At 35.4% G+C, this 17982-nt stretch overlaps 1 protein-coding gene across 1 annotated transcript in view; it reads right to left on the reverse strand.

The window, feature by feature from the left end:
• LOC107674781 (polypeptide N-acetylgalactosaminyltransferase 3-like) overlaps positions 1-17049 on the reverse strand; it is a 20426-nt gene extending 3377 nt beyond the window's left edge. Inside the window, exons 1-10 of the mRNA XM_016468884.1 lie at positions 16913-17049; positions 15141-15725; positions 11239-11411; positions 6964-7113; positions 6304-6538; positions 5230-5347; positions 3937-4137; positions 2548-2679; positions 2274-2375; positions 1066-1218 (exon numbers count right to left, since the gene is read on the reverse strand). Of these exons, the coding sequence (XP_016324370.1) occupies positions 1066-1218; positions 2274-2375; positions 2548-2679; positions 3937-4137; positions 5230-5347; positions 6304-6538; positions 6964-7113; positions 11239-11411; positions 15141-15637 (1761 nt within the window). The 5' untranslated portion in view covers positions 15638-15725; positions 16913-17049. The remainder of the gene's footprint in view (positions 1-1065; positions 1219-2273; positions 2376-2547; positions 2680-3936; positions 4138-5229; positions 5348-6303; positions 6539-6963; positions 7114-11238; positions 11412-15140; positions 15726-16912) is intronic.
• Positions 17050-17982: the final 933 nt, after the last annotated feature.

The following is a 17982-nucleotide window of genomic DNA, read 5'->3' on the forward strand; positions in this document are numbered from 1 at the left end:
TGTCTGAATGATCATGTGACACTGAAGACTGGAGCAATGATGCTGAAAATTCAGTTTGCATCACAGGAATAAATTACATTTTTAAATATATCAAGACAGAAAATTTCACAATATAATTAATTTCCATAAATTGAATATAAATATAGCCATTTGTAGCTGGATCTAGCTGTTTTTCTAGCTCAGCAAGGATTTTAAATAAATTATACAAAAAATGCAGAAGTATTTTAGAGCAGAAAATGACTTCAATATTTCATTAATTGAACTTACTTTTTGCAAATAACAAATTTCTTTTTTTTTTTTAAGGATCATGTGACACTGAAGACTGGTGTAATGATGCTGAAAATTCAGCTTTGCATCACAATGTACTTTGAATTAATTCAATTAACTTGGCAAATTAATTTCCATAAATTGTATTTTTATTTTTAGTTTGTAGCTGGATCTAGCTGTATTTCTAGCTCTATACACACACACACACACACACACACAAATGATGCTGAAAATTCAGCTTTGCATCACAGGAATAAATTACATTTTAAAATATATTAAGATAGAAAACAGTTATTTTAATTTATAATAATATTTCACAATATTACTGTTTTTTATGTAAACAATATGAATGCATCCTTGATGAGCAAAAGAGACTTTGTTAAAAACATTTTTAAAAACTTACTGAATTATATATATATATCAACTGGCGTGTATTTTACTCGATATTTGGTTATGCTTGCTAGAGTTTTGCATTATTGTTGCTCCAAATCTATCACTTTTAAGGTCACATGATGCTTTGGATGCTCCCTTAGAAAGCAGCTGTCTCTGTAAACAGCAAACAGCAAGGAGGCGCACTAGTTTTTGCAACAAAGCCAGACATATTGCAAATCAGTGTTTGAGTTTTGATCAGAACGAGCATTAACAAGCACAACAGGAGATGACAAGTCTCTAAAGACAATGTTGGCTTTAGAGAAGGGTGAGCTGAGGAACACAGCACGGCCTCGGGCTGTTTTGGAGTTGAGTCTAAAGATCAGAGGCTTGTGAAGAAGAGAGAAAGCGAGAGCTCCAGCGTTCTACCTCTCTGAGCTCCCATCTCTGCTGAGGTCCTGTGATGGTGTTGTGACCTTTATACTGGCACTCCTCTAATTTGACGACTCCATCCGTCCCGTGCAAACAGAGCTCCTTCTGAATGTTGTGCCTGATCTCGTGATGGGTCGAGTACTCGAAATACTGTACGAGCAGAGGAGAGAAATGACATTTCATTAAACAGATAAAAATGTTTGAAACTCCTCTGAGAGCTTCTGAAAAACATATCAAGGGAACTAATTAAAATGATATTTGAGATGCACCCATAGAAAATCATTCAAATATCATTTATGCTTGTGTTCAAAAAACAGCACGCTTTGAAAACGATTTGCAAACAACTGAAAATAAAATTAAATAAAATCAACTTCACCTGAATTAAAATATTATATAATATTAAAATTGTAATAAATATATTATATAACACAGTGCTTGAATTGTATAGACAGTTTTTTATTAAATTTTTACTGTTCCTGTAAGGGAAAATAAATACATACATACATGCATACAAAGCAATTGTATGGACTATTTTGTACAGTTTTTGTTTACCGTTCCTTTTTGAAAAAAAAATAAATAAATAAATAAAAGCAATTTCTCCTGATTTAAATTATTACATAATATTAAATAAACTGATATTTAATATATTATATAATATAGTGCTTGAATTATATGGACAGTTTTTTTTATTTTTTACTGATACTGTAACAAATAAATAAATAAAACATCAAAAGCAATTGTATGGACTATTTTTTGTTCCTTTAAATGAAAATAAAATAAAATACAAGATAAAATAAATACCTCAAAAGCACCTTCATCTGATTAAAATTGTTATTATCAATTAATAGAGTGCATAAATTGTATGGACTATTTTTTTTTACTGTTCCTTTAAGGAAAATAAAATGAAATAAAAAATAAAATAAGATAAAAGAAGTACTTCAAAAGCACCTTCATCTGATTTAAATTATAAATAATATAATTAATTAATTGAATTTAATTTAATATATTGCTCAAATTGTATGGACTATTTGTATAGTTTTATAGCTTATATATTATGTTCCTTTAAGTAAAAGAAAATAATAAATCACTTTCACTTGATTTAAATTATTATTATTTATATGTACCAAAACGAGAGTGGTTTATATGTCATTTTATCAATTCCATTGATTCATTCACACAGGACAATCTGTTCCTGCTCCAATTACCTGGTTTCCTCCCATCCCGTGGCAGGGGTACATAATGAGAGGTTTCCCTCCCTCATTACTCTCTCCCGCGTCCAAGCAGGCCTCCTTCCCCACGTTCTTTATCTGGAGGGAGACAGAAGGAGGGCTGAAGGAGGAAATGGAAGGGATTGCGGTGTCGTAACATGAAAGCTGTTAAAACAAGGTTTTACAGAACGGCTTTCTCCGGGAAACCACAGCGGCCAGACAAAACACCTGAGAAATTCAGGGACGTCCCAGCCACTGTACACACACTCACCGCGCCAAACTGCAGCGGGCTGAGATCAGGCATGAAGACCTCTGGATAGACGTTCTTCAAATACCAGGAAAAGCTCTTACACTGGAGTTTGTCCCGGAGATCTACACGCTTGGAGACGTCTCCAAAAGAGCGCTGTGGAGAGAGACGGTAGCTTCATTACAGAAACTGCCTTTGAATCTCATATTAAAGCTGCCCACAGGCTGTCTAAGGCTCCACTTTAAAGCTGTCTGTCTACGCTTATGAACCAGCAGCAGGTCTTGGCTACACATTGAGAATGTTAAGGGATTTCTGTGGTTTAGGTCGCAGAAGACCAGCACGATGAAAGCCTGGCAAAAGGCCTTAAGACTCTTAACTCCACAATGCCATTACAACAAGTGCAGGCAAAACCAATTTGTGTAACACAACTGTAGGGTGGCAGTTTTAATTATTTATGTAAATAAAATGTAAAAAATATAATAAAACATAAAATAAATCATTTAGTTAATTAAAGTTATATCAGTATAAGGCTTTATTTAGTTAATTTTTGTATTTAATTTTATTTAAAAAACTATTTGTGTAACAACATAAGGCATTTTTAATGACTTATGTCAATAAAATAAAACAAAGATATAATAAAACATACATTAAATAAATTTAATTATCTCAGTGTACAGCTTTATTTAAATATTTAATTAATTGTCTAATTTATTTAAATAATTTTATTTGTGTAAAAACAATCGTAGGTAAACACCAATTTGTGTAACACAACTGTTGTGTGGCAGTTTTTAATTATGCAAATAAAATACAAAAGTATTAATAAAATACACAAATATAATAAAATACGTAGTAAATTATCTCAATATAAGACTTTATTTAAATAATTTATTTAAAAACAGTAATGATAAATATTAAATCATTTAAAATTCATTTAAATGTAATAATTTATTTTAGAAACAAATAAAACGTAATTTTATGTATTTATTTATTTAAAATCATTTTTAAATATATACTTTGTTTTATTATTATTATTATTGTTATTTTGTTCATTACCCTTTTACATTTGAACGTAAAATGTATATTTTAAATGTATATTTTACCCATATACATTTGATGAATATATATTAATAATATAATATACATATATAATTTTTAACAAATACAATTTTTATTCAACATTTTTTTTATATTATTTTATCAGCGTTTTTTTAAATGAAAAGTTTTTTATTTATTTATTTTTTGCCTTCATTTGAAAGGACAGTAGAGCAGTAACAGGAGTGAGACAGCTCTTCATATGCTGGGAGCAGCACACTACCCTTTGCTCCATACTATAGCTCCAATTAAATCCATCATAGTATCTTAATAGAACTGCAATTTTGCTTTTGTTACAAAAATGATTTCTGGGAGCTGTACCTCTTTGGCGATCTGAGCAGCCTGCTGGTTCCTCCGGTAGAAGATCTCTTTATAGTCGTCCATCCAGACCTCAGCCAGACGCACCTGGTTGCGAGCGATCACCTGCGTGCCTTTAGGGAAGGTGTGCGGACTCTTTGTGCGAAACACGTGGCCCACGACTGAACAGGGGATGATTTCTAGCTGCCCGCCACACTGCCAAACCTGAAGGACGAGAGCAGCAGGTCAGGATGTGAACTAATATGAGAAGAAACAGAAGCTTTATTCATTCAAACACAGACAGACTTTAGGAAACTTCATGGCCAAAATATTAAAATAAAAACGGTGTCATTAAAGTCATTTTTTGATCCTTCCTTTTGATATAGTCACTGATTTAAACTTTTAAAGCTGAGATGGTATAGAGCTGGAAAGTTTTATTCATTTCCATGAATCAGTTTAATTAAATGAACTGATTCAAAATTCTGACTCAACAATTCATTTGCATCACCAATCAAAAAAGTTCACAAAAGTCCTAATGTAATATAAAATTTAATAATTTCTCAAATAACTTGAGAATTTATCTACCAAGCAAGCACATGAACAAACAGAACTTGAACACCAATGCAATCAATATAGTTTTCTTGCTGTGAATCTCTAAAAGTGTTTCATTCATGACATCAAGTGCAGAAAAGTCTTACTTCATTCAAATGTGACTTAATCGATATACACTAAGCTTGGGGTCAGTGAGATTTTTTTTTTTATGTTTTTGAAAGAAGTCTCTTATGCTCACCAAGGCTGCATTTATTTGATCAAAAGATAAGAAAAAAAAAGTAAAATTATTAAATATTATAATATAAATGAACTGTTTTCTATTTGAATATATTTTAAAATGTAATTTATTCTTGTGATGCAAAACGGAATTTTTTGCATCATTACGCCAGTCTTCAGTGTCACATGATCCTTCAGAAATCACTCTAATATGACAGAAAAAAGCTGTGCTGTTTATATATATATATATATATATATATATATATTGGAAACAGTGATACATATTTTCTTTACTGTGGGTTTACATATCAGGATTCTTTGATGAATTGAAAGTTCAAAAGAGCAATATTTATTTGAAATAAAAACAAAATTTTAAACATTTAAAAATGTCATTACTGTCACTACTGATTAACTTAATACATCCTTGCTGAATAAAAGTAAAAATTTCTTTAAAAAAAAAAAAACCTTACCAACCCCAGACGTTTGAACCGTATTGTACATGTGCTAAGATCGAATAAAAGATGTGTGCAAAACGAATTTTTGACTCACCCTGAAGGACATTTCAATATTTTCTCCTCCCCAAATCTCCATCTCCTCGTCATAGCTTCCTACATGGTAGAAATAATCTCTGGAAATGGAGAACAATCCTCCTGCGAACGTTGGTGTCCTGCGAGGGCAAATGTGATTAGAATGTTTCTTTGAATGTTTTTTCATTAGACAGAAAATGACTGAAATGTGTGTTTTGTGTGTGCACTGTGCATGGATAATGAAATCGTTTAATGGAAAACAATCAATGAAATCCAATGAGCGCCTGAGTATTATCAAATCTATTTAGTCAAATAATTTAAAGAATAGTCATGCTGTTCCAAACCTGTATGACATTTTCTCTTCCACTTAAAGGGATAGTTCACCCAAAAATTAAAATTTGATGTTTTCCCTTCAACACAAAAAGAGAATGATTTCTGAAGGATCACCTGACACTGAAGACTGGCGTAATGATGCTGAAAATTCAACTTTGCATCACAGGAATAAATTACATTTTAAACTATATTCCAATAGAAAATTGTTATTTCAAATAGTAATAATATTACTGATTTTACCAATTTTTTTAACAATTAAATGCAGCCTTGGTGAGCCTTTCAATAAAGCAATAAGCCCCAAGAAGCCGTGGTTTACAGTGAATTTATAACAGCTAAGGGGCGTTGTTAGGCACGACGCAAAGCTGTTATAAATTCACTGTAAACCACGGCTTCACGGGGCTTATTGCTTTTATAAAACAGTTATTCCATATACGTAGTAAGGTTTCACAAAATAAAACAGAGCAAATAAACTGTAATGATATAAATAAAAACAGTATTCTTCCACCAAACTGTAGTTCCTCAGAAACAGTTGTGGTTCCAATAAAGTGGTTGCAGAGCACCACACAGAAGTAAACAAAGGTGTATGTTTGTAGAGTAATTTACAACAGCTTCGAACGCGGCTCAACCAATCAGAATCAAGGACCGGAACTATCATTTTCATTTATAAAGGGTAGTTCAAAAGGTCTGGAAAGTCATTGTAGGAGTAAACAATGTTTATTTTTGGGTGAACTGTTCTTTATTGTAAACCAGAGTGTTTTCTTACTTAATAGGGTACGTCTCATCTTTGCGTCTCCGTTTCTCATGATCCGGAAGGGTCTCCCAACCAAAAGAAAGGCCCCAGTCGAAATTCCCCCGGTTATGATGCTGTCCATACGGTGAGGGTTTCATGAACTCAAACGTGTTCAGGTCAATGGTGGTGATGTCGGGACTCACTACGGCGGTGGAGTTCTCTGCTATCCTGGCCAGCAGCGGCTCAAGCCATCCGTGGAAACATTCACCTAAACAAACCAAGCAGGAATTGCATGATAAAAATCACTTTGAAGTCTTCCAGTACATTCCTGGCCTTAGGCTACACCATCACCTCTTAACATACTTACTTACAAACACCCTAATGAATAAACACAGCCCAGATGAATAAATAAGACTGTCTTCTAAATCGATTTTGAGTCATTTCTGCATTCTGGCTGACCGTCTCCCAGTCAACCACACCAGCGGAGGACACAAACACTTTCTTAAAAACATCATGAATGTTTAACAAGCCTAAACTCAGACGGAATTAAAAAGCATCAGATTCTTTCCAGCGCAGAGTAGCTCTAACTGACCACAGGCTTGTTATAAAGAGTGTGTTTTTATTAAGAGACAATCCCTATCCCTGAATCCAGCACATTTGAGGGGGAGTGATTGGCTCTTTAAAATGACTCACAGTGGGCATCCAGGAAGGTGAGAGTTTCGCCCGAGGCCATGGAGGCCCCGAGGAGCCGCGCAGTGATCAGGCCTTTTCGTTCTCGCTGACGGACCACGCGAACGATGTGCAGCTGTTTCAGATACTCATCCAGTTCGTCCTTTAGTCGCTCTGTGAGAAAGAGAAATGTCAAAACAATGTGTGTGTGTGTGCATTTTGCAGTCAATTATTGTTAGACTTTCTTTTTGCAAAATTCTAAGGAATGTATTCTTTCTTGGAGAAGGGAATCTCAGAATGCATTAAAATATCCATCCAGATGGTGGACGAAATGAGACAAATGGCTATTATAAATATTTCATATTTTGGGGTTCGTTTTTTTTTTTGCAAGAAATGAATACTTTTATTCAGCAAGGATGTATTAAATTGATAAAAAGTGAAGTGAAAGATTTATAATATTACAAAAGATTTCTATTTTGAATAAATTCTAGCATATTTTTTTATTTTCTATTCATCAAACAAAAAATGTATCACAGTTTCCACAAAAATATGAAGTCTTTTCAGTATTGATAATAATCAGAAATGTTTCCTGAGCAGCAAATTAGAATATTAGAATAATTTCTGAAGGATCATGTGACACTGAAGACTGGAGTAATGCATCACAGAAATAAATGCATTTTTAAATATATTCACATAGGAAACATATTATTTTATATTATAATAATATTTCATAATTAAAATGTTTTTACTGTATTTTTGATTAAATAAATGCAGCCTTGGTGCGCATTAGAGTCTTCTTTCAAAAACATCAAAAAATCTTACCAATCACATATTTGTGAACAGTAGTATATATTTAAAGGGATAGTTCACCCAAAAATGTCATTCCAAACCTGTAAGACCTCCGTTCATCTTCAGAACACAAATTAAGATGTTTTTGATGAAATCCAAGAGCTCTCTGACCCTCCCATAGACAGCAAGGATCCTAACACGATCAAGGTCCAGAAACGTAGTAAGTTGTTTACGTTGTCTGCGCTTTGATCTGAACGTAAACAATGTATCTGCATACATACGTTGCATACGTTGTTTACGTATGTGATACTCTCCAAAATAGTGCTATAGAGTGACGCGGAGGAGACGAATTGTTGAATAAAGTCGTTATTTTTGTATCCTTTCATTTTTGGGTGAACTATCCCTTTTAATATTTGTGTGTTACGCTTATTCAAATATATCTATGCTTATTAAGCATCAAGCATATGTGGAGGCACTTCAGTTTGGATGTTCCCTTAAAAGGCAGCTGCCTATGTTGCATACAGCGAGGCTGCTCAATAGGTTTTGGAACACATTTCAGATTTATTTTACAGTTGGTGCTCTTCCAACTTCTTCCAAAAGTGTTACTTTTAAAAAGGTGTATGATTAAATGTAATGTTTTTCTTTCAAACTGATTCAGTATTCTGTCAGGGTACATTTTAGATTCAGTATGCGGGGATAAAAGACATAATAATACTCTTTTAGCAAAGGAGCAGGACAAAGCTCAAGCAGCACCTTTAATCTAGTAGATATGGGTCTGTACGTATTCATTAAGCATAAATATCTAATTTCATGAGTCTGCAGTCTCCCAGCAGCCCTCAGGGCAAAGCCACTGACTAGCACTTTGGTATAATATTATATATTATACAGAACTGAGGAGTAACTAGCTAAAAATAGAGATGCATACTGTAAATCTAAATCAAAGTGTCACTTATGCACAACTGAAATCAGTTTCGGTTCAACTGGTTGGGCAGAGCAATGGAATAGTCAAAACTTGTTTAAAAAAACACATTCATTTGAATCTCTGTTGAGAAGTCTTCATGTTAGCATTTTTTTAAATCAATAACTTGAATAGTAGTGAATTAGCAGTGAATCGAAGTACTAAAAAGGACAGTTCAGCCAAAAATTAAAATGATCATTTACTCAAGTTGTTCCAAACCTGTATGAGTTTCTTTTTTCTGAACACAAAAGAAGATATTTTGAAGAACGTTGGAAAGCAAACAATTAACGTAGCCATTGACTTCCATAGTGTTTTTTTCCAACCTATGGAAGTCAATGGGGACCATCAGCTGTTTGGTTACCAACATTCTTCAAAATATCTTCTGTTGTGTTCAACAGCTGAAAGAAACTCTTACGGGTTTAGAACAACTTGAGGGATTAAATAATGACAAAATTTGCATTTTCGGGTGAACTATCCCTTTAAGCTTCATTACAAGTTGAACTATTCAAGCTACACTACAAAATATCTGCTGGGAAAAAGGAAAAAAAAAAAAAACTTAAACCAGTCTGGTTTGCTTGGCTTTAAGCTGGTCTCTCAGGCTCACTAACTGACAAGTCCCTGAAAATCCTCATAAACCATCACAACAGGCCAGCCAAACCTCTTTAGTCTGGTTTACGCACTTTTTTTAATCAGCAGGGAGGGTTTCTTGACCATTTAACTACTTTAAATTATGAGTCACTTGGGAAGCTGCAGTTTAATAGTGGCTTTCCCAACCCAGACATGTGATTTATGATATCACATAATATGTATTATCCTCCTCAGAATCATTTAAGAGTAAAGGTGCAACACTAAGCCTGCTGAAATGATTCACAGCAGCACAGCGGGACGTCCTATAGGTTTTGGCTGCCTCCGAGGGTGGGGACCTACACACACAAGACTGGTCTTTCTCAGCGGAAGCTGGGATTGCTTGAGAAAGAGAGACGGAGGGTATAATTAAAAGAAGAGGGAGCGTAAAAGAATAGTTGAAAGCCAATTCCCTGGCTTTTTATTTCTCGCATGGCGTGCAGCCAAGAAAGTTCAGTCCCTGCGTGATTCAACCAGGGGAACGGATAGATGAGATCTAGTGCAGTGGTTCTCAACCCATAATGGATAGTAGCAGGTCTGTTCTGATCTGTTCAGTAGGGTGAAAACAATGCTAAATGCAAATAATCAAATGCAACTAATCATGTGCAGAACCATTAAAAAAAAAGTTTTTTTTTTAAGAAATTAATATTTTCTTTTCTAAAGTTCTTTTGAACTTTCATATTCCTTATACAATCCTGAAGAAGAGAAAAACACGTTTTCCACAAAAATTGATAACAATATGTTTCTTGAGCAGCAAATCAGCATATTAGAATGATTTCTGAAGGATCATGTGACACTGAAGACTGGAGTAATGATGCTGAAATTTTAGCTTTGCATCACAAGAATAAATTACATTTTAAAATATATTCACATAGAAAACAGTTCGTTTAAATTGTAATAATATTTTATAATATTACTGTTTTTTAATGATCAAATAAATGCACCCTTGGTGAGCATAAGATACTTCTTTCAAAAACATTAAATAAAACCCAAACTATTGGACAATAGTGTAATTGTGCATATTTAGCAAAGAAAATAATCAACATAGACTCATTAACATTTAAAACAATGCTTCATATGTCTTTTGTTGTTGTTGTCAATTTTACGCACAATCAAACTCTGTGGTGGTATTTTGATGCCAACTCATTTGCCATTCAGTCAAAGTTAGTTAAATGTCATTGGCAGGTCGTGCAACACACCCTCATCCTCAAAAACCATGAATAAAACTACACAAGGTGAAAGAAACCAGACATGGCCACATGCAATTGTGTTACGGACATAATATGGTTTAGTTGCTGAGAAACATTTAGTTGATTTAGAAAAATCATACGCGTATTGATATTGCTGGAATTTAAATGGTAACGCTTTACAATAAGGTCATATCCATTAATGCATTAACTAACATCGACTTACGATGAGCAATACATTTGTTACAGTAGTTATTCATCTTTGTTAATGACCAAATGATAACAAATGGGAACTTATTGTAAAGTCGTACCATTAAAATTCACGCACCACCAAATTTCAGCATACGATTGTAAAGATATTACAGTTTTAACAAGCAAGCGATTTTTTGTGTTTTGTTGAGTCGCCACTTGAGGTCTAATGCCAAATATGGCTTCTGAAGCAAAACCAGTTGGGAACCACTGCTCTAATGCTCATTTTCTTCTTTGCATTTCTTGTCAAAGATCTGTTTTTAAGAGTCCGCTGATAGGCCTCTATACCCCAGACCCCCTTCACCGGCTGAGCAAAACTCCTCTGAGAACATTCCCAAACAGCTCTGTTTCCTGTAGTAACCTGCTTCACGAGCGCTGGGTGTTAGCAGGCCTACAGGAATTCGGTAAAGCGGGTTGCTTGAGTGAAACCGGACGCCCATTAAAACACACGGACGGTCTGGTGGGGCTGCGTGCGCACTAGAGGTGAGTTACCGTCATAGCTGGCGTCATCCACGAGGATGATTTCTTTGAGGAGCAGAGCAGGGGAGGTGTGCAGGACGCTGTAGACGGTCCGCAGTAACGTGCTCCACGCCTCGTTGTGGAAGACGATGATCACGCTTGTGGTCGGCAGGGGTGGACAGCGTCTGAATGTCTGTTCGATGCATCTGTGAGAGGAAAAGAGAGACAGACAGAGAAATGAAGGGAAGGGGGGGATGTTTTATTCAACAGATGTCTGTGAAATGTCTGGATTAGGGCTGGGCAATATATTGTCCCCAGTTGGCCAATGTATTTCCTAAAGACTAAGATGAAACCTTTAAAAATAAATAAATAAATATATATATATATATATATATTTTTAATTTGAAATAAAATAAACATTGATTCAACAGATGTCTGTGAAATGTCTGGATTAGGGCTGGGCAATATATTGTCCCCAGTTGGCCAATGTATTTCCTAAAGACTAAGATGAAACCTTTAAAAATAAATAAATAAATATATATATATATATATATATTTAATTTGAAATAAAATAAACATTGATTGAAATATCAATACAAATATAAAATTTTAAAAAACAGAATAAAAAAATAATGGTAACATTTTAGAAAGGTTTTGTTTGTTAACATAGGTTAATTTAGTTAACATTAACAATTAAAATTCTTCTAAAACAGTTATTAATCTTAGTTTATGTTAATTTCAGCATTTATTAATACATTATTGAAGTCAAAAGATGTGTCTGTTAATTTTATTTGTACTAAAATAACTAAAACTGAAACAAAAATGTATAAAAACTATATAGACAAAAAAACAGTAACTAACGAAAAAGACAAAGACATACTGCAAAATTACTAAAACTTTAACCAATTAAAATGAAAATGGAAAATATAAAAATAAAACTAATGCAAAATAAAAAATATAACAGTATCACAATGATTATAAATGAACACATTTTGCATTTAAACTTATGTAAAAAAAAAAAGAAAAAAGAATTCTATCTATATTTCTACAGCGTTAATAAACGGCATGATTAGGAATCAGTTCAACATTGATTCAACATTTCACCTTAAAATACTTATGTTTAGTACTATGCATTTTTATATTGGTGCACATAAGTAATATTACACAATTATTTTAACTAGATTTCTATTGTATGTTACTTCTTGCAATTAAAAATTGAATTAATTTAGCCATAGTGGCTGTTTGGTTGAATTGATGATGAATTACAATCACCCTTCTAGTGAAGTGAAGTGAAGTGACATGTGGCCAAGTATGATGACCCATGCTCGGAATTAGTGCTCTGCATTTATCCCATCCAAAGTGCACATATCTTGTAATGTTTATAGAGGTCTGACGGCCTCAGGGTCAGTTGACAGACGCACAGTGCTTAAGGGAAGACAACACTGAGCTCCAGAACCACTGTGGCGCATTATGACGTCATAGATTACTTCAGAATAATTACTGCTGACCATAAAATATCTGAGGTTTGAGTGTTCACAGAGACACACACATTTAGAGAAGGGGAAAATATGTGAAAGTGGAAGTGAAGTGACATGTGGCCAAGTATGATGACCCATACTTGGAATTAGTGCTCTGCATTTAACCCATCCAAAGTGTACACACACAGCAGTGAACACACACACACCGTGAACACACACCCGGAGCAGTGGGCAGCCATTTTTCTTTTTTTTTTTGCTGCGGCGCCCGGGGAGCAGTTGGGGGTTCGGTGCCTTGCTCAAGGGCACCTCAGTCGTGGTATTGAAGGTGGGAGAGAGCGCTGTACATTCACTCCCCCCACCTACAATCCCTGCCGGTACGAGACTCGAACCCGCAACCTTTGGGTTACGAGTCCGGCTCTCTAACCATTAGGCCACAACTTCCCCCACAACTTCTAAGCCTTTTTAGAGTAAATGCAGACTCCTAATTGTGTGTTGTGTGACACTTTGTATAACAATGAGCAATAGGAACTCTGGTTTTGTGTATATCACCCCACTAAAGCAGTAAGGGCAAGAACAAACGTGTTTAATTAGAGAAAAAAGCTCATTTTTGTCTCAGTCTGCAATTAGTAGCAATATCTGCGTAGACATGTTTAAATAACGTGTCTGAGGACAAGATTATCCTGACAGATAAACAGATTCTCCCCTAGATTCTATGCACACTAACATTCTTGGTAAATTTTTCAAAATCCTTTCAAACATACTTTAGATTTTGCACTTTATATGCCACATAACAAATACTAAAAACATGAGGTGGTTAGATATTAAAAATGAGAAAAAGGCCAAATAGTCTCAGACTTTTGGACCTCATTGTATTTGTGTGTTTTTCTCTGCTGGCAATGGAATTATACTACCACTTCGATCTACAAGGTGGTCTCCTCATGTTATTTTTGGTTGGTTTTGGATTGAGTTTTGATAACCAGAGCTGCAGAACCCACTTCAGAAGGTGATTCAGCAAAAAAAAAGCAGATCACACTATTGCATGTTAGTTTTACACAAGGACCTTCTAAAATGTTTACTATACTTGCGTTTCAACATGACTGCATTTGTAGATATATTTTTTCTTTCAGCTTAACATTAAAGGGTGCCCACACTTTTTGAATGATGAATCTCCACTTCTACGTGACTTTTCCTGTCGTACAGTCATGCTTACTAGGTACTGATTTTTTTTTAATCTAGGTAAAATGTCACAAAGATTGCATTTACAGGGACTACTATGAAACATGAACAAACTTATAATTTAATTCTTACATAAATAGTTTTATTGATCTAAATGCAAGAATTTATGCAAGAATAGTTTAATGCACATCTACTTTGCTCATGTTTCATGAATGAGGCTCACAGAGTGCAATATTCATCATATTAAATCATTAAAAGCTAGGCATAACTAGAAAAATGTGTAGTCACTTCATAAATTTGTATGACCCTGGATTTTATTAAATACAGTTTTAAAATTCCTTGATATTTCTGTGGGAACCCTGAATATTTAAAAGTGAAAGAGAAGGATATTGCATCCAAATAATAACTCGCACACCTCAACTGATGAAAAAAAATGCTTTACATTTGCTGAAAATCTTCTCACCCTAAGGCCATCCAAGATGTAGATGAGTTAGTTTCTTCATCAGAACAGATTTGGAGAAATGTAGCATTGCATAACCAATGGATCCTCTGCAGTGAATGGGTGCCGTCAGAATGAAAGTCCAAACAGCTGATAAAAACATCACAATAATCCACAAGTAATCCACACCACTGCAGGCCATCAATTAACATCTTATGAAGTGAAACGCTGCATATTTGTAAGAAAGAGTCCTTAAAGTGTTTTACCTTTAAAACATTGCTTCTGGTCAAAATACCAGTCCACAGTCTATAATAAGGCTTCCTCCAGTGAAAAAGTCCCTCTCTCATCAAAATCCACCAACATATATTGGTTTCAAACTGTTTTCGCTTGTAAACAGTGTTTGATCTGTGCATATTTCTCTCCTGATTCAAAAATGACAACCTTTTACTGGAGAAAGCAATATTATGGATAGAGGACTCATATTTTAGCCAGAAGCGATGTTTTAAAGTTAAAACATCTTAATGATGGATTTGTTTCTTGGAAACATTCAGCTTTTCTCTTCACAAGACATTAATTGATGGACTGGTTACTTGTGGATTATTGTGATGTTTTATCAGCTGTTTGGACTCTCATTCTGACGGCACCCATTCACTGCAGAGGATCCACTTGTGAGCATTTGATGCAATGCTAAATTTATCCAAATGTGTTCCGATGAACAAACAAACTCATCTACATCTTGGATGGCCTGAGGGTGAGAACATTCTCACCTAATTTTCATTTTCAGGTGAACTATTCCCTTAAAATGTCTGTAGAAGTGTCTAAAGCAAACAGGTAGTACGTACTCTGGAGGTCTCGTATCTGGGCCAAGGTCTCTGCTTAGTGAGATCCGGTCACTGGCGTACAAGTTAAAGCAGTGCTTCTCTTCTCCCCTCTCCTTTTCTTTTTGCTCCGATGAGCTCAGATTGTCAGTGTGAAAAGCCTTCCCAGAAGCCCCTGGGGCAGTGGGGTTTTGCGGTGGTCTTTCAAGGACCGGTCTGAGCTCAGCAGCCGTGTAGTATCCGGCCAGACAGGCCAGACTGCCCTGGCTCTCCTGCTTCCTCACCGGAGCTTTTATCTGCATCTTGGGCATAGCGTCCCGGAAGTTATTCACCGCACCCATGACCATCTCAAGAACGCCGTCCCGTTTCTCCACAATCCCTTTGAGCCAGGGTTCGTCCTGGGGGCTCTGACTGACCACCTCTCGCTGCATCAGAAACAGGAACGTCACGAATACCAACGCCACTATGGCCAGCTTCCATGGGTGCAGTCGTCTGCGCAGAAGCCTGCGGAAGAACGTCATCCTATTGAGGCGAAGCCGGCACTCAGAGTGTGAGAAACAAAGCTACACCTGACACACACCCTGTGCGTAATATCACCGCCTGTCAAACCTGTGAATGGGACAAAAATACGACACTGATATATGAGCAGCAGAGCACCGCGAACAAGTTCAACACTCCTGACGACTCGTTTGAGAACGGAAAAGTTGGGAACTCCAGTTCTGAACGTCCAACATAAATGTTTTCTTTGATATTTAAGCCTCTTTTAGGTGGCTGGGAAATCATTCTTCACTTGAGAGGTAATTTTGTGAACTTAATTTCTTTAACAACATTCTCTTGGAGAGAATTTTAACAGAAACTTTCCAAATGATAATTGGCCCTTTTAACCAATGGAAAAGTATTAATCATATTACAAATATCAGACTTGACAGTTCTGTCTATCTTTTTAAAAATCACATTTTCATGAGGCACAATACTTCTTTGTTTGTACATTTCTTTTAACCCTAGAATGCACACTGTATATTGTGTAGGCCAAAATGAATCCAAAATGATATACAATTAGATGCATATGCTTTCCTAAAAACATTTTTCAGACAGCCAATTGTGTGCTGTTTGACACTTTGTGCAACAATAAGCGACAGAAACACCTGGCTTGGTTTTGTGTCTGCAAAATGAAATTGCAAACTGTTTTCAGTAACAAATCTGGATGTAATTGTATCTAATTTCTGATTCACATTCTTTTGCCATAAACAACATAAAGGGGAAAACTGAACATGTTTTTTGTTCGCTCGTTTTGGTTCTTTCAACCCTAAACTGCATGCAGGTTTCCCCCTTGTAATGTGTAGGCCTAAATAATAATCGAAATTCATAAATGGATGCATATTCTTTAACAAAACATGTTTTTATCAATGAAAAGATATCTTAATGATCACTTAAATGTTGTTCCAGAGGAGCTGTCACTGTATTTTGGAAAAAAAGCAAATGACAGTTTACTATTTACTTTCTTACTAAATATTAATCTATACATGAAAATAATATAACATTCCATAAAATGGAAAATGGGGGGGAAATCCATACACATTTACAATTTAGACACTTTAATTGAGGTATTCCTTTTATGTCAGATAAAAAAGTCAATTTAACGGGACACATATTGCTTTATAGCACTCATTTTGAGTCATTTTAGGGTTAATCATTAGCACAATAACACCATCTGTCCAAAACTATGAATCAGTGTCCAGTTCTCGTGCGCTAGCACGTAAACAAAGCCGAGAGAGCAAAGAAACAGTAAGACATACCCAATGCGTTTAAATATCGATTAAATTCATATCCAACAAAGCTCTGAACTCCCACAGCGACTGTCCCACAGTAGAACTGCTGTCCACGGCGATGTCAGAGTGTAGTCATCTCAGCCGGACTTCCGCGTTGTTGGATCCAGGTGCGCGTCTCTCAGGTAAAGGGGCGGGACTTGCGTAAAGCGTGCGTAAGCGCCACATGTGCCTTCATTCTGTTAGGGTGAGTCCAGCAACGTCAACTTTGAACAATTAAAAAAATGTTGCTCTTCCACTTATAAGCTTGAGTATTTTTAATAAGGGCAAAATTTAAACGAAAGAAAAAACTTGTCTCTTTAATAAAAATTTAAGAAGTTTTATTTTGGGGGGTTTGTCCTTCTAGACTCTGTAGCTTCCTCTCTATAATAAATTTATGTCCGAAATTCTACTTTTTATACTTTTCTAACACGATTGTCACGGTCTGCCGGGATGTTGCTAGTAGACAAGGAGCAGGAACGCGATCTAACAGCGTCGAATCACGAGCAAATTACTCTTCTTTTTTTTTTTTTATAATTTATTTTAGTAATTTTCTGGGCGCAGTCGCCTACGACGTTTAAAATAAAACAAAAACATTCTTATTTGCTTTCAATAAATAATCCAAAATCAACAATAAGTAACAAACTAATAACTCACGTGCTGAGATAGACTGCATACTTTTAAGACCCCTAACCTTTTGTTATGAATTCCTTTTAGGGATATTTAAACCTTAATTAGTGGAGTCAGATCCCCATAATAATTCGCACCCTACATTCCCTCTAAATATTTATGCTACACAAACCTAATCATCCACAAGCGAAGGGTCCCGTTACTGGCATCACCTATTTCCATGACTCTAATAAATACATTTGTGCATGCAGAATCACTTTGCGCGACATCTGACGCGACTACGTTAAACTCACTTAGTATCTCACGTAGACGTATTGCCACAATTAGCCCTATTAAACAGAAGGCAGATGTAGAAAACACTCACCAGACATGCTCAGCCTCAGGATTTTAATCACCGTGTCCTCGTGCACATGGACTTCATAAAGAGCTTC

Source organism: Sinocyclocheilus anshuiensis, unplaced genomic scaffold (assembly GCF_001515605.1).
Source record: "Sinocyclocheilus anshuiensis isolate Anshui unplaced genomic scaffold, SAMN03320099.WGS_v1.1 scaffold680, whole genome shotgun sequence".
In the NCBI taxonomy this organism is placed as follows: domain Eukaryota; kingdom Metazoa; phylum Chordata; class Actinopteri; order Cypriniformes; family Cyprinidae; genus Sinocyclocheilus; species Sinocyclocheilus anshuiensis.